This window comes from Mesoplodon densirostris, chromosome 18, assembly GCF_025265405.1.
Source record: "Mesoplodon densirostris isolate mMesDen1 chromosome 18, mMesDen1 primary haplotype, whole genome shotgun sequence".
In the NCBI taxonomy this organism is placed as follows: Eukaryota; Metazoa; Chordata; class Mammalia; order Artiodactyla; family Ziphiidae; genus Mesoplodon; species Mesoplodon densirostris.
Genome location: NC_082678.1, coordinates 46,347,148 through 46,375,106, shown reverse-complemented (window position 1 = coordinate 46,375,106; position 27,959 = coordinate 46,347,148). Strand labels below are relative to the sequence as shown.

Genomic DNA, 27,959 nt, shown 5'->3' with positions numbered 1-27,959 from the left:
CCTTACCTGTGCATTTACATTGGCACCAAACTCCAGAAGACACTGTATCGTCTCTTCCAGCCCCCAGGAGGCTGCCAAATGCAAGGGGGTCTGCCCATCTCTGGCCTCTTCCTCTCCTTCTCCATTAGCACCAGGTTGTCTGGGACTATTCACATCGCAGCCACTGAAAGGAAAGGGAAGTAAAAGGCATGCTTCCACCGAGCCTGAAGGCATGCTAACAGGTGTAAAGGCTTATCCAACCCAACAGAAAGGCTGCCACCGCCAGGGACTGCAGTCCTTGGTCCTTGGCCTCGAATACTGATGTGTGTGTCCTGCTCCCATAGATTTTCTTCTTTTTGGCCATGCCAGGCGTCTTGCAGGATCTTAGTTCCCCGACGAGGGATGGAACCTGGGCCCCTGCACTGGAAGCGCAGACTAACCACTGGACTGCTAGGGAATTCCCCTGCTCCCATAGATTCTTTGGCAATTGCTCCTGGGGGCAACCTGGGTATCAGAACTCTTAAAAACTCCCCCAGGCGATCTGCATGCATTTAAAGTGAGAATTACTGCTCTAAAGCTCTCCTGAATAACCTCACCTCCCACACCTCCTGCACTCTGAGGCCGTGGAGGCTGGCATGACTCAGGCATCTTGGTGGAGTCCTGCAGAGGCCATTCGGTCTCCTCCACCCCAGCCTCCTGGTCTCACTGTGTGAACTGGTCTGATGTGACTACAGGGACCTATACGGCTCCCAAAGCAGGAAGCTGGCTTAGCTTTTAGATTCTTTGATCTGGACACATAAGCCCCTCTCCCTGGCTGACTTGATCTGACAGAACAATGACCCTCTCTAGCCTTCATTACAAAGGTCAAGCTAGCTACAGGCAGGTCAAGACTATAGTTGGAGTAAATGAGAAAAGAGCCAGTGTGCAATAAGCTGAATAAGATCTGAAGGGATACTCAGGCCTCTCAGACCTGCGAATAAGAAAGCAGGCGATAGACTCGTTGTTTCCATCAATGGCTCTGTGCAGCAGTGTCTGAAGGCACCCACTAGGTCCTGGGCCCCAGCACGTGGAGTCACAGCCATGTCTGACCTGCAGGAAAACACAGGTCACTCACAAGCACTGCCAAGCAAAGGTAAACACGTTTATTACCATCTGTGAGCCCTACGCACATCATTAGACCCAGTTTTCAGGCGAGATACAGTAGATCGTTAACTGATATTTAGTTTAATCTGTACCATTCATTAGTTTTACAAACACTGATTAAAATCTGCTCAGTGCAAGTTTTTGCACTAGGTCCTGGGGGAGGGGTTTGAGAAATAAAAGGAAGATATGTTTGATTAGTGCCCTCTAGAGCTGTGTCCTAGAAGGGACAGAAAACACACACAAATGCCTGCGTACACACACTCATGAGCCCCCAGTAACACACACCTGTAAACAGCAGGTAATCTCAAGAACAGTTGGGTAAAACCCCCAGGTTTAAAATGCCTTTATGTCACATTTCAGGCCTTTCAGAAAACTAAATGAGCTTCTGGGGCTACCTCCACTTTTGGAGCCTGTCTTCTGAATAAGGGGGACAAACCTGAGATATGAGAACTTATCACTGTGGTGACAGTGAGGACATCCCACAGCCAGTGAAGCCACCACCGGAGCAGACCCCTGAGGAAATGCCTCAGCTCTCTTGCTTCTTTGGTAGTTTTCTTGATAAAGACACCCTACGAAAAGGTGTTGGCCAAGGCTACGTTGAACCGCAAGCTGCTTTAACATGACTTTTGACTGCTTGTCCTTGACCCAAGCTGTTACCTGGTAGATCTCATGCTCCTTATGATTGCTACGGAGGCCCCAAATCCATCTCTGACACAGAATACCCCATGTGTAAACGGAGCTGAAGTTGAGCTTGTCTCACCAGAGTGGATGCGATGTCCTCCAGATCATTTGCCAGCGCAAGCCACAGTGGGGGGTTCCCCTTCTCATCTGGCACAGACATGTCAGCTCCTCGGGTGCATATGGCATCCACGACAAGGGGAAGCTGATTTCTGATGGCCAGCTGAAGAGCTGTCTCCCCATCCTGAGTCCTGCTGGGACATGGACACCAAAACCAATGTTTGTATCTGGGGCCAAATGATAAAGGGTGCCCTTCTGGGCATCCTAGAGGCCAGAGTCCACTGTATCCCTTAAACACACTTCACCCACATTCATTAATATTCTTTCAGAGAAAGTTAACCTGTCAATAGCATCTGTCCCTCCTGTCTTTTTAAAAAATAAAGCCAGGCTATCCCATTGCACAGAGAAGATAACTGCCAAACATCCCAGCATGCTGAAATCTTACAGGCATACAGCTGCTTTCAACAGCATCTGAATAAAATATCACCCCAACTACCCACTTGACAAAACACTTTCACCCACTCAGTCATTCTGGGTCAGTTGACATTGGAGATAAAGATAAATTCCTTTGAAAAAACAAAAATAATAAAAATTTAACTGTGTATTTTCACCCCTCAAGCCTTTTGATAGCTCGTCTGTTGGAATGTTCTTCATTATAACTGAAATTCCTACTTAAATAATTGATTTTGGACTGTCCTTTTTAATGAGATTTGTGCAATATTGTGCCCTGGTCTCGAAAGGTTCAAATAAGAGCAAAGCACACAATTCTCCTTCTGAGTCTATGATTACATTTAATTACAACACTGTATCGGTACTTTTTCAGAGTCAGTGTTTCTCTCCCTTTAACAAGGAACAAAACTCTTTTCTACAAGCAAGGCTATGAACCATCTCAACTAAATGTGACCTGGTGCTGTGGCGGAGTGCTGTTCCAGCCCACCTGATGTTTATGTCCGCCTGGTGCTCCAGCAGAAAGAGCGCGCTCTTGCTGTCCTGACGCTGCATGGCCATGTGCAGCAAGGTCTGCCCGTCTGACATGGTGTCATTGATGCAAGCCCCGGAGCCCAGCAGCTGGGCTGCGATCGTGTGCATGCCTGGGAAACAGACAAGCCCTGATTAACGTGGGCTCAGCTTCTCCCACTTCATCAACCTCTTACTACAACAAACACCCTCTCAACTTTGCAAAGCCAGCAGTTCTCCACTGGATATTACGGGCTGAACCCAAACAGAAAGGCTGTCCTATAACAAATGATTAGCTCCAACCCTTCCACCTCCCTCCCTCTAGCGCTCACTGTCTGGCGTATGTCTGTCTGCAGCCTCTGGCACCACCTTACCAGTCCATAATGCCAGGCCCAGCACAGTTTGGTCTCGGGAATCCTTGAGGCTGAAGTCTGGAATAATTTGCAGGTTGTTGGTGGCATGAAGAGCATTAGCTAAATTTTTTAAAAGAAAAAGAACACTTGATTTCACCATCCCATGGATCACATTTAAAGTATTCAAGAGAACACCAGCTCAATTTCAAACTGACTGACTGATCATTTCTATACAAAGAGAACTGATAAATCTTCTTGTGGGAAGTGGAAGCCAAGACATTTGATATTTTGGAGCAAAGTTTATGAGGAAAAATGAATGGTTTTAAAGGTTAAAATACTGAATCTTCACAAAAGGAAAACAGCGTCCACTATGGAAACACACATTAATTACTTGATTACTGAAAAGAGGATCAAAACAATGCCCTGGTGACATTTCCCTAACACATAAGTCCTACCATCGTACACCTCCTGTGTGGGCTAAGAAAAAGGCACAGCCTGCCTAACACCCCACTTCCTTCCATGAGCTCAGTGCTAAAAGGTGCTGGCCTTAACAAGGACGCAGGAAAGAGTAAAACAAATTTCAAGGCAGGAAAGAGAAAAACTGGAAGATGACTTTCTGAGGGAAACGGGCCTCCCTCGTGGCAGGGGCTTCCCTCGGCCCCTCTTTCTGGCTCCTCTTTCATGGTTCACCTGCCAGGGAGGCTCAGAGGTGGGCGAGAGAGCTGACCGGCTCGTGGAAGACCGGCGGTGGCAGTTTCCAGAGACAGTGCTCACGCCAAGGCAGAACTCTGCTTGACCCGCACTGAAGTGGCCTGGGGCCACACCCCAAAACAACAGAGGAGCAGCCAGAGACTCTAAACCTTAACCCCGCGGATGAAGTGGGCAGGCCCCATCCTGAAAATGTACACAGAGAAAAACAGTAGCCGGAGCCAGAATATATGCTTATCTGGTTTGACCGCAAAGGATTTTTTGGGTAAGAAAACGCACCAATGGAAGAAACATCAACTCTGTCATTAACTACTCAAAACCACTGTGCAAAGGTCACGGTGATGGGCAGTAATCCCTAACAACCTACCTTTTTGCTCCAGGATGACAGACACCACATCTGGATGATTATAGGCAATCGCCATGTGCAGTGGTGTCTGCAGGTAGACGCTGCTGTCCGCTGAGCTGGGCAAGGATGCAGGCTGCTTTGGTGAAGGCAGGGCCTCCTCCGTCTGCAGGTTTGGGTTGGCTCCCTGCTGCAGAAGCTCTGCAGTGAGGTTGGCCAGGCCATGCCGACAGGCCGTGTGCAACGGGGTTTCTCCCTGAACAGAAATGAACAGTCCCAGTCAGAGCACTTCAGCCTAGGAGGCCCCTTCACAAAGGGTCAAAGACAGCCTACGTGCCGCAGCTCAGGTCCCCAGTGCCAGGCGCAGCCCCCGGCTCACCCTGTCACCAGCTCCAGGGGGGCTGCCCACCCCTCAGGGCTCCTCTCCTTCCCCTTCTCCTGTGCATCATCCTTACTTCCTCCAGTGTCCTCCCAACACCCTCCAAACACCCTGGGTCCTCACCTTCTGCATTTCCACCCTGCACTTAGTTTTTAGAATTGTGTTACTAAGTATAAAAATAATACATTATTATTATTATTATTATTAAACAACAGACGACCTCCGAACGTCACTAAAATAAACACTGTAGAAATCAGAAAAGCCTCACATCCACAGCCCCAGAGATAAGCGGTGCTGTCAGTCGACTGTCACGGCTTTTTAACCCCCTCCAGCACACGGATGCCCTGATTCTTTCACCAGCTTGTATCAACCTCATCTTGAACTCTGATCAAGAAACAGCTCTTTCCCCCACTTTTTAAAATTAAAAAATTTTTAATTGGTATTAGAGGTACCTGATTCAATATTCAAAAGGTGCAAGAGTATACACTGAAAAGAAGTTTCCCCTCATGCCTTCCCCCCCACCTACCCAATTATCCTCCCCTGAAGGAACCATTATTACCAGTTTCATGTTTCTCTCCAGTAACGGAATATTCACACAAAGACATATACACATGTGTATATATGTGTGAATACATATACGTGTACACATGTACACACACACACACACACACAGAGAGGGTCTTTTCACCCAAACTGAACACACTGCTCTGCAACGGCTCCTACCGAAGCTACACATCCTCATTGTTTAGAGTCCAAGAACTTCACCTACAAGGATTGCTGTGAAAAACAGCAAGATCTCACCTCGTTTTCCCTAAAAAAAATTCTCCTTTCCCAGAGGGAACCACTTTGAATTCTTTGAGCGGGTTTTGTAATTTCCTCATTTCTAGCTGACGTGTTTTTATTGCCGCCTCTTGACTTGACATTCCCTGTGGGTCCTGCCACTGTGATCTCACTGGGTGATAAGGATTTGGCTCTTTCACTTCTTTCCCCCGGTGGACCCCTTCCCACCCCACCCTCTCCCTACAGCCTCCTCCTCGGGGCTGTCTTCTGCTCCAGCCCTTCCCCCCACACAGCCTCCCTGGGTACGCTTATCTACGCCCATGACTTCTACCAGGGAACACAAGCAGGGGACTCTCAAACCCGGATCTCCAGCCTTGTCTGTATAACCAATTTTCCCACTGCCTGCAGGATATCCCTGCCTGAATGTTTAAAAAGGAGTTCAACAATCACAAAATGGAATTCACTCTGCCCACAGCAGTTCTTCCCCCTGGCCAGTCCCCTGCTTCTCTTCTTGGATCCAACACAACCGTCTTAACACCCCTCCAGCCCTTGCTTCTGAGAGCCACAGAGGTAGGTCCCATGGACTATCATTCTGCAATTCCTCTGAAACCCATCCCGTTGGGTCCAAATCTAGTATCAGAGGTCAGGACAAGCCATTGCTTGTCTAGATGATTCCCACCTGGCTCCAGCCTGGATCTCAACGATACATCCACCCTGCCAGCTATCCCAGGAAGCTTTCTCAACCCGAAAATGATCATACTGCTCGTCTACTTCTGTGGATTTTCTCTTCCCACAGGATAAAGTCCAAAGACCTTAAACCAGCATTCCAGACCCGTCTCCAGTGTCATTCTCACTTGCTTTCAAGTCGAGTCTCCTCTGTGCCTCTACATCTTAAGGTTTCACCCAGTTTTGCTCTGAAGGGTATCAGAGAAGGAACAGTTGGTAGACAATGTGGGCTCAAGGGAGAATTTTTTTTGAAGTTCAGAGACAGTAGAGCATGTCTGTATGCTATTAGAAAGGAACAGTGGGCAACACTGATGATACAGGAGAGAGACAGACAGAGGCAGACACACATAATGGCAGGAGCAAAGCCAAGAAACCAGCCGCTGGTGCATTCAGGGCCACGCCATCATTCTAGCTGGAGGGCAGGCCAGTGCAGACAGATTAGTAGATTTAATGGTGGGAAAAAATGGCGCTGCCCTCCCCGCTGTGCTTCTATGACACACTGATTTGTCTCATACACCAAGCTGTTTACTGCTTTGCCCAGCGCTGTTGAGAGAAAGTGCAACTGTATGTTGTAGTGCCTGAGTCTTAATACTGGCTCCGTTATTTACGAGTCACTTAACCACTCAGAACCTCAAGGTTCTTTACCCTGAAATGAGGGATTTACAGATGTTGATAATCTCTCTTCAACACATGCTGCTTCTAGATCCACTGTGAGAACTGAAAGGGATAATAACCTTGAAGCTCCTAGCACAAAGTGGCTGTAGAATAAATGTGATCTTAAAGATAAACACATCCTCCCCGTCTGAAAATTATAAAGTAAAAATAACTATCATTTAGTTTCTAATGTCCCAGATGTTATGCTAATAAGCACTTAAATTTATCATTTATTTTTATCTTAACCACACCTTATGAAATCAATATTAACCCCACTTTACAGATGAGAACTGAAGCTCAGAAACGTTAAGCAACTTGCCTAAGACCACATACAGCAGGATGGGAAATGGGAAACCTAGTAAATCCAGAAATGTCCAACCCGAAAGGCCCCCCTTTAACACTGCACCATCTTGCCTTAGCTTGAGATACAGACTAAATAAACATTCACACAGGAAAACTTTAGCAAATGCAAAATGTTACAAAAAATTAAGATGCTAACATGGTAGGTTTTTGTGTCCATGTTTGCTAACCTCTAGTAGACCATGAAGTCCACAGTGTATTGTTTAGGACCTGACATACCACAAATGCTTAAGAAGTGGTTGCTGAATGAATCGATCAACCAATATTTGAGGATAAAAGCATCTCTTCGACTCTGGTTTTTTAACAATGTCCATGTATTTTTTTTTTTTTTGACAAAACTTGAAGAGAATCTACTCTGTTTTTTCCTACCCACCCACCACTGCCGTCTCTCCCACAGGCCACAGCCGCTTCACCTGGCCGCCCTGTCACACTTACCCACTTGTTTCTGTGGTTGACGTGGGCACCACTGGTTGCCAGGAAAAGAGCGGCTGCCTCGTTCCCTGCTTCAGCTGCCCGCTGCAGTAAGCAAGTTCCTAGGAGGCAATGGGCATATTCATCCTCCCATTTGCGTAAAAGTGAGGTCAAGCTCCACACTGCACCACACCCTGCCCTTCCCTACCACCTTTCACAACGTACAAGCCCACACCAGACGTAGGTGACATTTAAGTCCACACAGGCACCCTGTGTGTGGACACAGAGACTCAAATGAGCCTGTGTGGGGAGAAAACACTTGGTCTGGAAGTCAGAAGACATTCATTCCTCCCTGGATTTCCCACTAGCCACCTCCTAGGACCAGGGGGAAGCTATGTCTCCTTACCAGGGTTGGTGGGAGCATAATTTGTCAACAGCAGCGCTACTGACATTTTGGGCCAGATAATTTTTTGCTGTGAGGAGTCTGACCTGTACACAGTGCGGTATTTAGCAGTATCCCTAGCTTCTGCCCAACAGATGCCAGTAACACTCTCAAACTTATTTTTTGAAATTAATTAATTAATTAATTAATTTTGGGCTGCGTTGGGTCTTCTTCGCTGCACGCAGGCTTTCTCTAGTTGTGGCGAGCGGGGGCTACTCTTCGTTGCGGTGCACGGGCTTCTCATGGCGGTGGCTTCTCTTGTTGCGGAGCATGGGCTCTAGGCGCGTGGGATTCAGTAGTTGCAGCAGCACTTGGGCTCAGTAGTTGTGGCACACGGGCTTAGTTGCTCTGCAGCATGTGGGATCTTCCCAGACCAGGGCTCGAACCCGTGTCCCCTGCATTGGCAAGTGGATTCTTAACCACTGCACCACGACCCTCAACCTTACTGTGACAATCAAGACTGTCTACAGATGTTACCAAACGTCCCTTGGGGGGTGAGGCTTGGGAAGTCATCTCTGAGAACCTCTGGGGTAGATGACCATTTTGAAGACACTGTGAGCTGAAGTTCTACCAGAAAATGCTCCTTAAATACTTTAGTTTTACTCCTATGGCCTTAAATATGTTTGTTCTTGGCTTAGAAATGTTTTACTTCGCACTATCACTCTTCTAAATAAAAATCTTAGAAAGAAAAAAACAATAGGAAAAACTCTCTTTGACATAAACCACAGCAAGATCTTTTTTGACCCACCTCCTAGAGTAATGAAAATAAAAACAAAAATAAACAAATGGGACCTAATTAAACTTAAAAGCTTTTGCACAGCAAAGGAAACCATAAACCAGATGAAAATACAACCCTCAGAATGGGAGAAAATATTCGCAAACGAAGCAACAGACAAAGGATTAATCTCCGAAACATACAAACAGCTCATGGAGCTCAATATCAAAAAAAACAAACAACCCAATTAAAATGAGCGGAAGACCTAAATAGACATTTCACCAAAGAAGACATACAGATGGCCAAGAGGCACATGAAAAGATGCTCAACATCACTAATTATTAGAGAAATGCAAATCAAAACTACCATGAGGTATCACCTCACACCTAACAGAATGGCCATCACCAAAAAATCTACAAACAATAAATGCTGGAGAGGGTGTGAAGAAAAGGGAACCCTTTTGCACTGTTGGTGGGAATGTAAACTGACAGTATGGAGGTTCCTTAAAAAACTAAAAATAGAACTACCATATAACCCAGCAATCCCACTGCTGGGCATATGCCCCGAGAAAAACCATAATTCAAAAGGACACATGTATCCCAATGTTCATTGCAGCACTGTTTACAATAGTCAGGACATGGAAACAACCTAAACGTCCAACAACAGATGAATGGATAAAGAAGATGTGGTACATATATACAATGGAATATTACTTGGTCACAAAAAGGAATGAAATTGGGTCATTTGTAGAGATGTGGATGGACCGAGAGTCTGTCATACAGAGTGAAGTAAGCCAGAAAGAGAAAAACAAACATCGTATATTAACACATATATGTGGAATCTAGCAAAATGGTACAGATGAACCTATCTGCAGGGCAGGAATAGAGACGTAGACGTAGAGAACGGACATGTGGACACAAAGTGGGAAGGGGAGGGTGGGACGAATTGGGAGATTAGGATTGACATATATACACTACAATGCATAAAACAGATAGCTAGCAGGAACATGCTATAAAGCACAGGAAGCTCCGCTTGGTGCTCTGTGATGACCTAGATGGGTGGGATGGGGGTGGGGGAGGGAGGGAGGTCCAAGAGGGAGGGGATATAGGTATACATAGAGCTGATTCACTTCCTTGTACAGCAGAAACTAACACAACATTGTAAAGCAATTATACTCAATTAAAAAAATTTTTTTTTCTTCTTTTCCTCTTGAAATGGTTTTAGTCCCAGAACAGTGTTTTCTCTATTAAAATCCATTTCCTTTTTGGATAAACACAAGTCTCACGTTCTACAGCTATGCTATTTGAAAACTCAAAATAAATTAAATACCAGGACTAAAACCAAGGAAAAGCAACGGGACAAAGTACTGCTTTGTTTTCATGCCATTTTTATCTTTTCCCTCGGAGAAAGTGATTCCACGCCTAGTTGAGAGTCTTTCTAATTGAGAGACTCCTGATAAGAGTCCCATTTTCACTTCTGTAGTCATGCCAGTGTACACAATAATTAAATCATATACCTCACTACAGAACAAAGATAACCTGCAACTGCTAAAACATTACTGATATGTCTATGAAAACTCTAAGTATATAATGGAAAATTGACAGAACTAGCAAGAAAAATGGACAAATCCATAATCGCAGTGACCATTTCTAATATACCTCCCAGAAACTGACAGATCAAGGAGTCCAAAAGTTAGTAAGCTAATGAGTAAGATCTGAACAGCACAATGTACAAGCTTGATTTAATGGACGTAAACAGAGAATGCTACATGCATCCTACAATTAAAGAATGCAATTCTTTTCAAGTACATGTCAGACTTTCATAAAAACTGTATCTCTAAGAGTCTAACATTCAAGTCCGAAACACCAAAGAACCGATCTCTTATATGTCACACTCTTCTATAATGCAGTTAAATCAGAAATCAGTGGAAGTATGGTCAATAACCAACAAACGTTCATAAATTAAAAGCTATTTAGTAACTATCTCATTTCCAGAGACTCTTTAGGCTAAAACACAGTTCTGCCTGTACTCCCTATCCTGTAGTACTGCTGCCTTTAGCTTTTATGTCACCCGAAGGGTGATTTCATTTGACCTTTATTTAAATTATTAACTTCTTTTAGGGGAAGGGATATTTAATATCTATCTTTTTTTTTGGCCAATTCCCCTCATTAGTGGCACTTACCCATGCTTTTATACACTGCTAGCACTCAATACTGAACCATATGGAATCCTGCTCCTTAAAATATCCCCATGTTTTATTTAGTCAGATCAAGGACATATTCACATTAAAACAGTGGTTCTCCAAGTATGGTCTTTGGATTCGTAGGGGTTCCTCAGAGTCTTTCAGGGGGTCCAGGAGGTCAAAACTATTTTCATAGTAATAACACTTGATGTTATCTGCTTTTTCCCCCTGTGCTGACATTTGCACTGATGGCACAAAAGCAATGGTGGATCAAACTGGGGAGCCTTAACACAAACCAAGGCAGGGGCCCCAGAATGTACTAGTGGTAGTCACTGTACTCCTCACAGCCACGCACTCGGTCAAAAACATAACCAATTTCACTTACGGCGGCCCTTGACAAAGCAGTAAAAATTACTAACTTTAATAAATCTCAGGCTTCCCTGGTGGCGCAGTGGTTGAGAGTCCGCCTGCCGATGCAGGGGACACGGGTTCGTGCCCCAGTGCGGGAGGATCCCACATGCCGCGGAGCGGCTGGGCCCGTGAGCCATGGCCGCTGAGCCTGCGCGTCCGGAGCCTGTGCTCGGCAACGGAAGAGGCCACAGTGGTGAGAGGCCCGCGTACCGCAAAAAAAAAAAAAAAAAAAATCTCAACATTGAGTACATGTCTTTAAAATTCTGTGTGACAAAATAAGAAGTATGCATAAAGTATATAAAGTATGTTACATCTGTTGTGTAACAAATTACACAAGTTTTCTCAAAGGAAAGCACTTGTGCCATTGTTTCACTGCAAGCTGAACTAACAGTTTTTTCACGGAACACCATTTTTACTTGAAAGAATGACTGATTAACAAACTACGGTTATTCAAACCTGAGTATTTGACAGACAATTTCTTAAAAAGTAAGCCTGTCTCTGTAAGAAAAACAACTGGCAATATTTCCACCAAATGACAAAATTTGATCTTCCAAGTGAAATATTAGAATTTTGGAAAACTTTTGCCTGCAACTGTAAGTTTAACAGCTTCTCAATACTGAAAGACTTTTCCAATGAGATCAGTGGTGATATTAATAAATGTGATTCTAAAATAAATGAGCATTTTGAAGATCTGCATAACTCAGTGAAACAAGATTTTCCAAATGACTAAGGCATGATGTTACAAAATCACACATGAAGAAATCCATTCAAAGCACACACAGACCATGGATTTTATGTAACAGAGTACAAAAAGTTCACTGATATAGTTTCAGATTCCATATTGCAACTAACCTTAAAAAAATTATCCCTTGATAAATTGTTTGCTGTAGTATCAAAGAAATATATCCACAATTATCTGAAAAGGCTCTTAAAATATGCCTCATTTTTAACTACATCACTGTGTGAGGGTATTTTCTTTAACCAAAACAACGTATCTCAAAAGATTGAATACAGATGCAGATACTAGAAACCAGTCACTCTGCCAATTAAATTTTGTTCTGAAAGTCATTCTTCATAAAAAATGTTATATGTCAACATAAAATGGTTTGCTGTTATGATTATTAGTTAACACATCTTTTAAAAATTTTTCAGTTTTAATTTCTAATATGGTAAATACCAAAGATATCCACTTAAACAAAAGCTCTTTGGGAAATAATTTTTAAGAGGGTGAAAAGAGTTCTGAGTCCAAAAAGACTGAAATTCACTGCATTAAATAAATAGAAGTGTTTCAGCTTAATGGACTTATCGAGTCTGGCTAGATCTTTGGAAGCACAAGATCAGGCTTTTTACTATGGCTAAAATTACGTACAAAATAATTCTCATAATAGCATGCCGTTCAGTTTTTAAATTTTTGGTAAAAACACTGACACAGTATTTCATGGGGTCTCCAGACTTGAGCATCAGCTCTTAGGGGTCTGTGTTTTACCTGTTATTGTATCAGGTGCATTGGTGTTGCTGCCACGCTGAATGAGTCTGGCTGCAAAACTATTTTCATCAAATGAAGTCCCATTTACCACAGGGAGGTCTTCAAAGGGATTTACGGACTGGTCGGAAGACACAGTGATGTACTGCACGGCAAGCCACAGAGCTGTGCTGCCCTCATGGTCTTTCAGCTCTAAATCTAATCTAGAATGAGGAAGCAATGTGAATAGCAAGTATTATCATCTTCTGACACTGTACTGTCAACAGCCTCATTCTTTCTCTTTGTACTTTATGAATGACAATTTTTACTTTTACTTTTACTTATTAAAATGGATAATGCTAAAAGACATTTTAAGAGAATCATTTTTCACTCACAATCCCACCCTCACAACTGCTTTTTCATTTCTCCATGTCTCCCTACGTACTGTTTACACTGCAGCAACTGGTTGAACACGTATTCATTCCTGGCCATGATGGACAAGTGTAAGGGAGACCTACAGGACGAAGAAGAGGTGTCAATTCAGGACAGGCCCAGTTCAGGACTACTCACAGCAGGAGGCAACTAGAATCCACAAGAAATTCCCCATTTCTGTCAGAGTTTCTTTTTCTATCCTGACAAACAGTTCTCCAAAACCATGACCAAGTATCAAAGGATGAAAACGGATATGTTACAATTTATTCAGTAGCCAAAAGAAAAAGAATCAATAAAAGGAAGAGATATAAAATACTCTTCAGTTAAATACTGACCCTCATTGAATGTATATGTACTCACGTTTTTAAAACAAAACAGTAGTTTCTGCCATAGGTATGCCTACTTTCCCCTAGGTATCCTCCACAATTCTGAAAAGAAATTTTTTTCTTCCCATAATTCTCTGTTATACTCAAACACATTATGAGTGGCAACGGTAGGAATTGATTAACCACTCTTCACTGCTTTTATTTAGCCCTCATGTGCCCTGAGGAAGATGGCCACCACAGAGCACAGGGACTCCCAGGCCGGTATCTATCTCAGAGGTACAGAATGCCAGAATTTATTACACTTGGGGGCAAAAAATTAAGGAATCACCAGAAGAAAAAAAGGAATGCAATTATTTTGGGAAATAAGGTAATTATGACATTATACTGAGTGCATGGAGAGCCACCTTATTTAAGTACCTTACTCATCACACAAATCTATTTTCCTATTCTGACAGCCTCACAGTTATTTTTTGACAGGGTTTTTTAAAGGTATAAAATACTGAGCTGCTATGATAAGAAGTGGGTCCCCCTAGTGTTGGTGATTCAGGTGGCTTAACTCCCTTCAATGCCTCACACACTGCTGTCCCAGAGGTAAGCAGCCCATTCTCAGATTCTAAACCACAAGGGATCCTCAACCAAATATCTCTGGGAAGGGGCAAAAGGAACATGACAACTACTATCCGTGTGCTGTGGAAGATGGCAAGCTGTGTGGACAGAGCTGTCTAAAGCAGAGGTACTTACAAGAAGGTGGAAATGGAGTTTTGTGGAGATGACAGAAACTGCTTAAAGATCCAAGGACCTCAGTTACCCAGGATGGAAATGGTTTCCCCAAATGCCTCTGGCCTTAGTCTCTCTCATTTGCAAAATGAATCAATGTTTGTAACTTCCATAAAATTCAGAGTGAATAATGCTGAACTACATGAAGTCCCCACCTGCCAGTTATGTGCCACCATAAAATAACGTTCTGGGAACTGTGCTCAGAGCAGGGGATCTGTTCCCCGACTTACCTGCCCTTGCTGTCCTGCATGTTGGGGTTGGCGCTAGCCTGAAGGAGGGCCTCTGCAATCTGTGCCATCTCGGACATCACACCTGCTGAGTGTTTTTTTGAACTGTATGATGCTACAAGGTGCAACGGTGTCTCCTGGGCACCCAGTGTAGCAGCATTGACGAGGGCCCCGTTCTTAATGAGGAAAGTGGCAGCAAAGAGATCTCCTTGAAAAGAAACAATAAAAGAAATGGTCACATATGACAACACTCAGGGCAAGCTTTTCTGACCAATGCTTCCTCAAAAAGGTACCAGTCAGTAACCATAGACAAAGAAGATTTCATCATTGAGATCATGGACTTACATACTCAAATTCAACTTCTGATTACCTCCTGTCATCTGTCCTGACCCCTCACTTCAATATCACTTCACAATTTTAAGCATACCAGGCTTCTATCCTTCAAAGGTCATTAACTCTCATAAAGGGTTCTGAGATTCCTCCACAACACAATTTATCTCCCTCTCTCATTCTTGACCACAGTCTATACCTAAGCAGTACTTACCTCTAACCTGCTATACTTGCAGTGGCTCTTACAAAGGCACTTATGAGAAGTTTTCCTTTATATCTTGCAATACCGTTTCATCTTCTTCAACTATACTTCTGCTACCTGAATATCGAGAACGGGGCTTAGTATTTCAGGAGTGGCAAAGCTCTCAAGTCTGTTAGCTGTATTCCTGTATTATTCATCTGAATAATATGAGTTTCATCTAGTCTTCAGTAGACATGGAATTTCAAAATCAACTGGTTTTCAATATTTCCCATCTGCTCTATTCTTTCTTCCAAGGGACCATCTTGCTGGAGAGTGTGAGCTCTGGCACTGACGTGGCTAGGCCACCACAGGCCCCTCATATCCTGACTGGTCCATGTCTGATTTATTTTTGTATCTACCACAGGCACCAGGGAAATGTTTGGGAAGAAAGTGGATTGACTGGTTGAAGTTATAAGGTTCCACTTTAACAGACTGGCTCTAATTCCAATCAATTATGATTTGGGTAACGTAAGAGTTCTCTAACCAGACCCTTCTGAAATCTTTTCATTCTTCTGTCCCCGATTTTTTTCTTGGGGGGTAGGGGAAGATACAATCTTTACCAGCATCGTGCGCAAAGGACCGAAGCTTAAGATTTCTTTACAAAAAGATGTCGGTAGAGCTCTGAAAGCAGCAGGTAACATGCATATCAGAGATTAGCCTGGGTCAGGCCTTTGCTGTCCATATGTACAAAGACATACTAGGGTTCTCAGCAGGGCCCTAATGTGTAATATGAACAAACCCCACAGAGATTCAGTCTAGGAGAGAATATGTAAAAACAATACATTAGCAATAGAATAAAATACCCTAGAGAAAGTCACTTACATTCTGGAAGTGGAAAGAAAATTTAGAATTATGACGACAAAGAGCCTTAAAATGACAAATCTGATAAGTAACATACTGGGGGAGAGGTGAAATGTGGTTTCATTATCTTTAAGCTTGGCATATATTCCAAACTAAGTAGTAAACAGATAGTAAAGCTAAAATATGTCAATGAAAAACTTATAATACACTATACACACAGAAGATAAATTGGGCAATACTGTACACAGAAATAAGGGTACAGATCAATGGTTGGATTCAGATGGAAGGCATAATAAAAAAAACTTTTTATATCTTAAGCCCTCTTAAAAAGAATCATAGGGCTTCCCTGGTGGCGCAGTGGTTGAGAGTCCGCCTGCCGATGCAGGGGACACGGGCTCGTGTCCCGGTCCGGGAAGATCCCACCTGCCACAGAGCGGCTGGGCCCGTGAGCCATTGCCGCAGAGCCTGCGCGTCCGGAGCCTGTGCTCCGCAACAGGAGAGGCCACAACAGTGAGAGGCCCGCATACCGCAAAAAAAAAAAAAAAGAATCATAGCTTTTAGATTAGATTTACTTTATTTATAAGCATCGAAGTTTTTTTTTTTAACTTACACATATATACATACATACAATATATGCACCCTACACAAAAAGTTATTTAGGAATTATTGGCAACTGAAAATTGATGATGTTTTACATTAACAGAAAGTCAGCCCATGGATATACAACCTAGAGGAAACAGACAACTGACATCAAAAAAGCAGAACAAAGGTAGGGAACAGAAAATGCCCAAAACACCATTTATAAAGTTTCTGTCAATAAGAAAACTTCTAATACATTTTAGAACGATTTCCATCAAAAACCGTTAAAACAAAAACTGTTTGGTGCTTAACAGTTCCAATTACTTCATCACTTCACTCCCTGAAACTGCCAAGTAAATGTATAATGACTTGTCCATATAAAAATATTCCTAACAATGTAGTTAATGTTTAAAAAAAATCCACACACAATTTTTCTTTCAACAAAGCTCCCCGACCGAAGTTTCATTCAGGCACCAGGCAGTAACTTTCATTATTTAATTAACAAAAGCTGTATCTCATGGTGCTCCAGTTGGTGGCATCATCTGCAAACCTCCTACAAACAATTAGATAGGAGCATGCTGATTAAGAGACCCACTGATTGAGGTTGATCATCAAGGAAAATAAGCACAAGAAGATTGTTCTAAAAAGCAAGGATTCATCTTCTTGCCCAGATCCAGCTAATCAGAGGAGATGGCATCCCTCTGGTCACATGTATATCTCCTGTGGACGCACTCTCGATACAAACTGATGGGTACACTTGGTTATTAGGATGATTAGTGAGTCCTCTGGTTGGAGATTCTAATGTGTGTCCACAACCAGACCTAAACCTCATATACTAAGTAAGGATCTTCACTCATATTACAATGAACTTAAAGTAAGGTTAACAGTTAAATTTCAGGTATATTACTCAATTTAATCATTTGGGCAGGCCAACAGACTGACAGCTCAAGGTGAAGAAGGAAAGGTGAAAAAAATTCCTACAGAAATTGAAGCTGGTCATGGCACTGCAACACAGGGGCAAGGTAAGAGCTGCAGGCTGACCCTACCACATGGTAGTCACTGGGCTAGGTGTGCTACTAATCTGTCTCTCTGTCTCCCAACAACCAGTAAAGCAGAAATGATTCCCACCTTACAGGTGAGAAAAAGGAGACTCAAGAATGGTTAAGTGACTTGTCCAAGGCCACAGAGTAAGTGGATGAGCCAGGATTCCCATCTTGGTACATCCAGGCTCCAATGCCAATACTCCGTGCTCCACACCAGGCCACACTGCCACATTCAACAATCAAGTTTACCATGCCCACACTGCAGCCCACATGCTTGCAAGCAACTAATGAATTCAGAGCAGAAGACTAAATCAACTGCAAATAAGCACCATAAATGCACCACCAATTCTTGGCAATTCTTGTAACTAAGCAATCATCAAAATATTTAATAACTCATCAAAGATGTTTTTTCATCATACATAAGAATTTAAGTCCTTAAGAGGAAAGAGACATAATTCTGAGATTGTTTTTTTAGTAACAAGTTTATTTGTTTCCAAAATAAACATTTCAGACACTAAACAGTATGGGAAAGAATAGTTCCTGATGTGGTGGAAACTTTCCCCACTGAACACACAGCCAGTGCTCAGCATCCAATGGCTTTGCACAGTGTGGAGTGGTGCTTGGGAAAAATGCATCTGCTCTTGACACTGACATACTCTAAGGATTTCCTTCCCAATGATGAACAAAATTTTCCTCTCCATCAGCCAGCATGCTTAACACTCTAACACATGACTTAGAGGGATATTTATATTAAAACCTATGCCCAAAAAGGGCAAAGCCACAGCTGCAACAGGACCTTATTTGAAGTAACTACATTCCACCAACTAGGAGCAACTTGTGAATGGTAAAAGTGTAGCAGAGATAATAACATTGTAATAATGCACAACTGGAAGGTTAAACATACATGATTAAGATATGGGGAAACCATTACATGTATTCTGCTTTTGATGTCCACATGTAAACAAAAAAGTGGCCACAGCCAAGTACTTCAATCAAGTCATCTATCCCTCTACAAAATGAAGGCTTTGAGACATTTGAAAGGTTTCTTTCCATACTGGAACTCTACCTCTATATAGCTTTTCACTCTGTCAAAAAAATGACTACTGCAAAGTAGAGTCAGGCAGGATCCATTTGGGACTTAAGAATTATTAAGACCATGGGAAAAACAAAAGACTAGTACTTGTTTCCCTTTAATTCAATAAGGTGAAAATGTTTTGATCGTAATTCTATCACTTACATAGCTTCCCACTACTAATGACAATGTACTCAAACACAGCTACAATTTCAAATAACTTCCCAAGAACAAAATGAAACTTTATCACTTTGTCATGATCTATAAGAAGTCTACTCTGTAAAAGTGAAAACTCTGAATCCAAGAATATGTTTAAATATTCGTGCTCTTGATACTCTTACAGTAACTGATACAAGTAAAGTCTTCCTAGCACAATTTCTGGAGAAAGTGATGTATTGAATAAGCAAATAACACATCAATTGCTTACAAGTAAAAGGTACTTTTTCTATAAATACCATCTTTCTAGCCTTCTTCTGGGGGTCCTGCTGACACTCTGAAGAGCCTAACCAACAAGGCATAAGGCAATAACTCTTCCATCTCTCTTCTGACCCACTGATCACAAATTCTAAATCATGCAGCCTGCAAGTACAGACTCAAGAAGCCTTTGAGAATCTGTGGAACAGGAACAGGGTCAGACAGTCTTCAAAAGTTACCTGGATAAAGGTAAAATTGCCCACAGCAAAAAATATAAAATACGCTTCTTCCTACCTCTTTGGATGCCTTTATGTAACAAGCTCCAGCCATTCTTGTCCACCATGTCCACGTCAGCTTTGTGACTAACCAGAGTGGTGGCGATACTCTCTAGTCGTCGTGAAAGGGCTAGATCTAAAGCAAGATCTCCATTATGATCCAACTCATTCAGCTTCCCAGGGAGCTGCACAGAGAAATTTGTAAATCAGCACCCATCCAGTAGAGAACACAACTAAATCTCTCACACCTTGACTCTTAAAAATCATCTCACACAAATGTCAATTTTTAGTCCTATAACTTACTATAGCTTACTCTCCAAATTCAATTGAATTCACAAACTTCTCTCTGGCCTCCTCAGGGCTCATGCCTTTCAGGGAGCCCAGGACTAACGGGGATCACAGAGCAGGTGCAAACACCATGGAAGCCAGTACAAGGGGGAAATGCAGAGAATGCTGTAGGAACACAAGTGTCAGGACAGAAGTTCAGAGAGCCTGATGGGAAACAGCTCACATTTTCACAAAAGACTGTGGCTTAACTATCTAATTCCTCCTAGCAGTTTAATGCCTCCCCCACACCCTGGACACCCAGGATAAAACACACGACACAGCCATCTGTCAAGAGCAGCTACATTTCTTCTAAGGCGGTGCGGTAAGCAGAATAACAGCCCCCAAAGATGTCCACATCCTAATCCCCCGAACCTGTGACTATGTCACCTCACACAATGAAAGGCACTTGGCAGATGTGATCACGGTTAAGGACCCTGAGATGGGGAGAGTGTCCCTGGACTATCCAGGAGGGCCCAATCTATCTAATCCCATGAGTCCTTAAAAGTGAAAGAGGGAAGCAGAAGAGTAGGTCAGACAGTTGTGACACGAGAAAGACTTGATTTGCCACTATTGGCTTTGAAGACAGAGGAAGGGGGCCACGGGCTAAGGCAATGTGGTGGCCTCTAGAAGCTGAGAATGGCCCTGACTCAGCTGACAGCCAGAAGAAAGTGGGGATGTTGGTCCTATAATCCCAAGGAACTGAATTCTGCCAACAACCCAAACAAGCAGGCTTCCCTAGAGCCTCCGGAAAGGAACACAGCCTGCCAACACCTTGACTGCTAGATGGGTGATGCCTGGACTGGACTTCCAAGCTACAAAACTATACGATAATAAATTTGTGTTGTTTTAAGCCACTAGGTTTGTGGTAATTTCTTACAGTAGCAAATGAAAAACTAAAGCAGATTTTGGTACCTGGAAGTTAAGTACTGCTGTAACAACTATCTAAAAATGTGGATGTGTCTTTGGAAGTGGGCAATGGGCAGAGGCTGGAAGAATACTGGAAAGCATGATAGGAAAAGCTCAGACTGCTTTGGACAAACTACTAGTAGAAATATGTACATTAAAGACTGTGCCAGCAATGGCTCAGAGAAAGTGAGGAGCACTGCAGAGAAGAACAAGAGAAGTATAGTTTGGGGAAAAGGTATAGTACCTGTGAATCCATTTCAATTAGATAAAGGAAGACCACATCTTCTCTCTCCACTTTGATAGCTTTATGTAATGGGTACTCAGTCTTGGACTTGATCATTTTGTATAACAACTGAGCACTCATGCTGCTGAAGTCCTCCTTTCGTAAGTCATCCTAAGGATGAAAAAGACAGTGAAAAGCAGAACAGATTCAACATATCAACAATAACGACAACTGACATTTCTTAAGAAGCCCTTGGAATGTGTCTGGCCCTATGTTAAAGGGCTTAACATTTTCCAACTCATTTAATCCTCATGAAAACCCAAAGAGGTAGGTACTATTATTATCCCCATTCACAGATGAAGAAAGTAAAGCATAAACAGGTTAATTAGCGTGCCCAGCTCGCACAATGAGTGAACGGCCAAGCCGGGATCTGGAGCCCAGAGGCCCACCGGCTGAGCGAGGAGTCTTCACCACAGCACTGCCCTGCCTCTGGGTGAGACGGTAAAGCACAGGCAACACGGACACTCCACAAGGACGAAGTCACAAGGAGCCCTCCCCGTGAGAACAGAGTCCTCCCCTTCCACCCCACAAAGGAGACAGTTACAGAATTAATCAGAACTTCCACAAACAATTCAGTCCACTGAGTCACCATCGCTCTCTACTGCTGCAGATCTCTAAGTTTCTACCTACTTTAGCAGAAAGGTTACCGTTCCTGTTTCAATTCTTTAAAATCCAGTTCTTTAAGACACTTTTTCTCATAATGCTGTTGAGTACCGAACAATTTGCAGAAACTAGGTTATAAACATAGCCCTAGCCATGATTTTCTGAAAAATGCAAAACAGACAACAACAAAGAAATGCAAAACCTGTCTTTATGATGAAAGCTACCTAAGAAGGGCCTACGTAAATTTAACAATGGCCTCCACACGATGAGAAGGCAGGGAAAGCCCGGAAGGGGTGCTGCCAAGCACGAGCACGGCAGGTCTGCTGGCCCTACAGCAGCACCCGCTCCCGGGGCTCAGCCGCCACTCCTGCGGTGGAGGGTAAAGCAGGCCTGTGTCCCTCCGTCCCAAGCCTGCTTCTTGACCTGAGCTATCTTCTGCTCCTCTACTGCGAAATCAGAACTATGAGACTTTTAGAGCCCAAAAGAATCTCACAGATCATCTAATGTGACTACTTAGCCTTCAATTTTGTTATAAGAGGAAATGAGGGGCCAGAGAGCTATCTTTCTATGGAAGCAGGTCCCAAACCCCAGTCTTCTGACTTCCAGTGAAGGTGCTTTTCCACACCTCTCAGTCTCACACTCACCCAATGACTTGCAATAATTTCTGCACAGTAGTTCATCAGCGTGCTGGCATTCAGTTCCTCCGCAGTCTGATAGAAGCGGATACAGTTCCTGACATTCACCAGGGACATCACTCCCTTCTCACATCTACGAGACAATTTTAATGATCAACGGTATTATTAGGACCAATTTATTCATAAACTAACCAAAGCAATCATCTGTGTACTGCCTGGCCATGTCCAATAGCACTAAAGTGTAAGGTTTAAGCAAAGCAGCTACGAATGAATTGTAGCTGAGTTACTATATTTTATAAGTCCTAGAATTTCATTATTATATTGCTCATTCTGGTCAGAACTGAAATAATCTGTAAATAAATATGTTAAGCATAACCCCCCAACTGCCTTGAAAGTAATCACGTGAAACTCGGTAATCATACCACACAGGCAATTGTAATATCAAACATGCAATGCATCAAATTCAGTCCTTTGATATTTAATTGTATGGGACATGTTTGCAGTTCCCACTAGCACAACTCTATCATGCAACCAGTGTGGCTTAGAAATCACTTCAAATATGAGGCTCTATGCCTCAATAAACGAATATCTCCTTAAAAGTCTTCCCCAAACGGCGATCTATATGGTATGTGAATTATAACTCAATAAAGCTGATTTTAGAAAGCCCACTTTAAAAATCTATCATGTATAGAAACAATTGAGTTAAGAGTCAAACTACAGTACACCAGACAGAGAAGAACTGGCTACAACGGATGCCCCATAGAGCCTGGTGACAACATGACAACAACAACAGCGACAATAACAAGACTCTCACAATCACTAAGAGCCCCAACTACATCAGGGAAGAGAGGGCTGCACGCAGGCCTCTGGTAGCACAAAGCAGGCACACGCATGTGCTAGACTAGAAGATGTAGCACTGGGAAGGCCCACACTTCCACTGCCCCAGAATCCCTGGAAACCTTGGTGGGTCTCCACAGCACAGGGCCCGGGGGAAGGAGGCAGGTGACATGGCCCTCCCATCTCCTTTGCCTGAGCATCTCCCTACAAATCAGGTTCACCTCCAAGGGCAGTCGAGAGGCCTAACGTGGCATCAGGTATCCCCTGACACCCCACCGCTGCTTCTGTCCCCAGCTCCCACAAAAACCACGCTCTGATCACACAGGCAGCATACAGTGCTGAACGCAAAGTGAACCGTGAGGTAAGAAAGACCTGAGTTGAGGCCCACGGAATTTGAGGGGCCAAACTATACAAGCTCCCTGTGACCCCACCTCCTCCCCTGTGAGACATTACTCTATCTCAGAGGTTTAGGGGATCTCTGTGTGTTTTCCAAGATAAAGGAAAACTGTATAAGTCTTGCACAGGCTGAGGTACACAGGAGGTATGCTTGCTTGCAAGCTGAGGTCCTTCTCAAGGAAGCTGCATAATTTAATAACTAATACGAATGGGTTTCAGTACTACTATAAATAAGAATAACTGATTGGCTAGCGGATAACTCCCAATTCTAACAGGTGAGGTTTGGATACCAAGTGGACAGTGGGAGATGGGGGAGGAAAGGAAGAAAGTCATGAGAAAGACCTGGGAAGAACGGGGAACAAACTTTCTAAACCTCACAAATGAGACCTTAGGCTAGGAGCAAGAATAATCGTGGAGTCATTTCTCCATCTGGCAGTAAATGCAGGCACCCATTTTATTCCAAGACCTGTGCTTAAGTGCTTTGTTTTTATGCTACACAGCTTGGTGTGAAGAAGCATCTCCCCCAGGGCACTTCTAAATCAAATTGTCGCAATATCTAAATAAGTTACTATAATAATGAATAACAATGTTCTATTTCTGAGCCTCTGCTGTCTGTACCACTAGTTTCCCCAAACTATTAGCAGACTGACGGCAATGTTTGAAGTTATTCTGACCCAGGCTATGAAATCAGAGCAATCCAGGAGAAAAGTCCTCTTTTCAGGTATGTGAAACTTTTACCACTTTTACAATGACAAATATCCTAATGTCCTAAAACATGGTGTGATCTCAGGGAGTACTGACTTTACAAAGCATTTTTACAGACAGATGCTGAGAGCCTGAAAATTCTATTCCCCTCCTTACTACTGCCAAAATACACCACATCAAGATACTCAACTATGTTGCATGAAGACAGATGTTTTGTTACAACTGGCAGACACTTCATTTTCACTAAATGCTGGGATCCCCAGAGTGCCATTCACTATTTGGATAGCCTATAAATAGTAACTGACATGATTTACATGTCCGAAGAACATGTAATTATATCTAAAAACTCAGATTCTCAGTTCATATCTTCTCTTTGAAAAAGTAGCAAGGCAGACTAACTTTCCTCTAAAGGGATTTTGTTGCTGTTAATACACATTTTTAATTTTAGAGTACAAGAAGGACACAGATGCACAAAAATGATAAACCTAATTTTTAAAGTACAAAGTCAAGCATATACTCAAGCATCCCACAAACTCCTGTCTAGTTTTTTATCAATCCCGTGTGTGAACATAAGGCAGAAAAATTACTGAAAGAATGAACAACAAAAGGTTAACAGTGGTTGAATTACAGACGATTTACTTTTTTTCTTTATATCATTCTATACTTTCTAAATACCATGAACTGAATATGTAGTTAATAATCAGGAAAAAATTATATAAACTGTCAGTTGTTAGCATACGCCATTAATTCTCTCCTTTTTTAAGAGTATTTTCCTGATAATGCTTATGCCCAAAACTTCCTTTTCATCAAACTGGTGATAGCATTCCCAAACCACCAAGACCCCTACATTACAAAAATGAGCAACACTGGCTTCACACATTTGTGTTTGGGCCCTTTCACTTACTATTTCAAATGTGTAATTTCTCCTGCAGCCAGCAGTGGGCGCTCTGTGACCTTTCAAAAGCCCACAATTGAACCCGCTACTGGGTCTCTTCCATCCCAGCCCTTAACAAAGCCATGACAGATAAACTTAATGCCCACATCCAACAATACAACATTGAGCATCTGGTAACGTTGACAGTTATGAAGCCTAATCAGTCAATAAACAACAAACATTCTAATTAAAGAATCCATTACACAGATTACAATTATCTAAACTACTCCAAACTACAGGGCACTTTTATCAAAGCAATTTAATTTACAAGCAAGTTTGACAAGGTCAATGGGAGAAAGCTCAGGAAATCTGGGGGGGAAAAAGTAGATATAAATCACACTCAATCTAATTAAAATTATTCTCATTGCACTCTCAGATGATTCAAAAACTCACCCAAAGAAAGGCCCTGACAGTAAAGTTATCTTTGCTAACCTAATACTATATGTACCTACAAACCTTAGACCTGCTTGTTTGGTTTTTTTTTTACTTATTGGATTTAGGTATTAAAATGCACTCAAGCCCACATCAATCACAGATAGTCAGGAGCAACCTGTGTACTTGACACATGTGGGGCACAGTGGGCCATCTCAGGGGAAACATCAGCCTCATAATGAAAACAGAAAAAGCAGCTCTAGTAGTAAGGTCTCTCTTGACTCACTGAGGGCAACACAACAAGTGGAATGCCTCTTGACAGCTGAAACTACCTCTCCACCCACCCAGGAAAAAAGCCATTCCTTCACGCATGCAGAATACAAAAGATTACTAAGTGACATAAAAAGACGCTCCATCTACCAAGCTGACTACCAAGGGCCATATCTCCAACAAAAACTAAAGGGCATTTTGCTTGATATCGTCTGGTGAACGTTTTGTTTTCTGCTGTTATAAAGGCCAACTCGGGAGAGCAACAGAGAAAATGCAATATAAAAACCATAGGAGGCTATCTCCTTGGAACCTAAAAAGCAGTTAACAAATGAAGTGAGACCTCAGAAACACTATGAAACTTACTGAGGCAGATTCTCATGTACTAATTTAGTCATTAATGTGTTTCTAACAAGAGAATATGACCAAGAACTCCTTCTAAGTAGCTATATCAGAAAGTAGAATAAAATGTCAAAAGGAAATGGTATAGGAGGGAAAGTTGAGGCATTGGACATTGGATTATATTATTTCATATTCAGTTCATCAGTTCACACAGCTATGTAATCTCAGGTAATAAACCCGTGAAAGAAAAGAGAATACCTAAAAGCTTTGGCAAAATTTAGCTTACAAGAGAACACAAAGCAAGGGAGATAAAATTCTCTCCCCACTCTTGCGTTTTAAAAGAACACCTTGCAAAAGGTATTTACATTAGCAGAAGCAGCTGTTTTCCCAGAGCTTGGCATAATTAAAGCTCAGCCACCACCATCTGAGGTGCTTGAATATATCTGCTGTGACTTGCCTCTCCCTAAGGAGCTGTAGCTGAAACCGATTAGCTAGTTTCATCAGCTCAGTCAGGAACACGTCGTCTTCTCTGAACTCCAACTCGTCCGTATAGATCCAGCGAAGCATTGTCACTGTCACCTCAGGGTCAGCATCTGGTTAAAGAAAGGAAGGAGAAAAACTCTGAAAACAAAGCACAGATGACATACTCAGGCCTTCTGGAGGACCCCTGGAAGTTGAGGATAATTAACTAAATTCCGGTAGACCCCATTCAAAGAAATATCACACAGCCATTAAAAATGGTAATTAAGCATTTTGGGTACCATCTGACTCCAGAAAAGCGTTAAAAGTTCGGCACGGGGCAGTAGGTGGGGGAAATGAACCTATTAAAGATGTAAGTCAAATAAACTGGGAGAAACTATTTTAAACAGATGGCAAAGAGTTTACATTCTAATAAAAAGATCTTACAAATAAAAATGAGAAGATGGACACTCAATGGCAATATCAGCAATGGATATAAATAGGATAATTCACAAAGATAAATAAAATGGCCAATAAACCTTACTGATAACTAAATATAAACTTAAACTAGAATACTTTTTTTGTTTCTCAGACTAGCAAAGATTCTTAGAAGTGCATAACCTTTTTTTTTTTCCTTTGGCTGTGCTGCAGTGGAAGAGCAGAGTCTTAACCACTGGACTGCCAGGGAAGTGCATAACCTTTGACACAGCAATCATACATGTAGATTATTATCCTAAGAAAATAACTAAGCAAATACAGAGAAACATAAGATAGTCAATGCAGTATTATTTTTAATAATGAAAAGCTGGAGCAAAACTCTTAAGAGAACTAATTAAATAAATTAGAGTATGAACTGGAAAATGTTGCATCAATTAAAATTATTTAGATCTATATTCAACATAAAAAGATATTCACTACACAGCAAGTAAAAAAACTACATAACTAAAAATACATGTATTAAGTGATCTCACTTTTTGTTAGATATATTTGTCTGTGTATATATGTGTATACACATACATACACACACACACACACAACCACATACATAGTTTTGTGTCTGTCTTCCATCCAAGTACTAACCAAGTCCGACCCTACTTAGCTTCCAAGATCAGACAAAATTGAAGACATTCTGGGTGGTATGACCACAGAGAGACTGTCCATCTGTCTGTCTATCTATTGAGAGACTGGAAAGACATACACTAAAAGTATTGACCTGGAGGAATTTGTAACTAATTTTTCTTTTAGCTTCTTTTCTCCCTGATTTTTATTTAATGAACATGCATTACTTGTGTAGTTTTTTAAGTTAAAATGCTTTACAGCAACTTGGGGAAATGCTTGAGATGAAAATCATAATGTAAAATATCTAAATTATGATTTCAACTAAAATCAACTCTTGGTTAATCAGAAGAAGGTCAGTGATGGTCAGAGGATCACTCAAAAAATCATGGTCTACACACCAATAGGTCTCAACTGTGGTCCTGGGCTAACAGAATCAGCACCATCTGGAAACATGTTAGAAAGTCTTATTCTCAGGCCCACCCTCATCTATTGAGTCAGAAACTATAAGAGTGGGGCCCAGCATTTGTGTTTTAACAAGTCCTTCATGTGACTTTGATGCTTGCTAAGGTTTCTT

General features: G+C 42.3%; 1 protein-coding gene across 2 annotated transcripts in view; it reads right to left on the bottom strand.

Annotated features, from left to right (window-relative positions):
• Window positions 1-27,959, bottom strand: part of ANKFY1 (ankyrin repeat and FYVE domain containing 1) — a 75,825-nt gene that overhangs the window by 18,014 nt on the left and 29,852 nt on the right. Inside the window, exons 4-17 of one of the 2 annotated variants that reach the window (XM_060080573.1) lie at window positions 26,325-26,460; window positions 22,024-22,147; window positions 20,738-20,887; window positions 19,280-19,445; window positions 14,509-14,713; window positions 13,189-13,257; window positions 12,768-12,967; window positions 7,556-7,653; window positions 4,246-4,477; window positions 3,192-3,290; window positions 2,798-2,951; window positions 1,883-2,054; window positions 950-1,068; window positions 7-163 (exon numbers count right to left, since the gene is read on the bottom strand). In XM_060080573.1, coding sequence (XP_059936556.1) covers window positions 7-163; window positions 950-1,068; window positions 1,883-2,054; window positions 2,798-2,951; window positions 3,192-3,290; window positions 4,246-4,477; window positions 7,556-7,653; window positions 12,768-12,967; window positions 13,189-13,257; window positions 14,509-14,713; window positions 19,280-19,445; window positions 20,738-20,887; window positions 22,024-22,147; window positions 26,325-26,460 — 2,081 coding nt within the window. The remainder of the gene's footprint in view (window positions 1-6; window positions 164-949; window positions 1,069-1,882; window positions 2,055-2,797; window positions 2,952-3,191; window positions 3,291-4,245; window positions 4,478-7,555; window positions 7,654-12,767; window positions 12,968-13,188; window positions 13,258-14,508; window positions 14,714-19,279; window positions 19,446-20,737; window positions 20,888-22,023; window positions 22,148-26,324; window positions 26,461-27,959) is intronic. The other variant, XM_060080574.1, reaches the window with a different exon arrangement.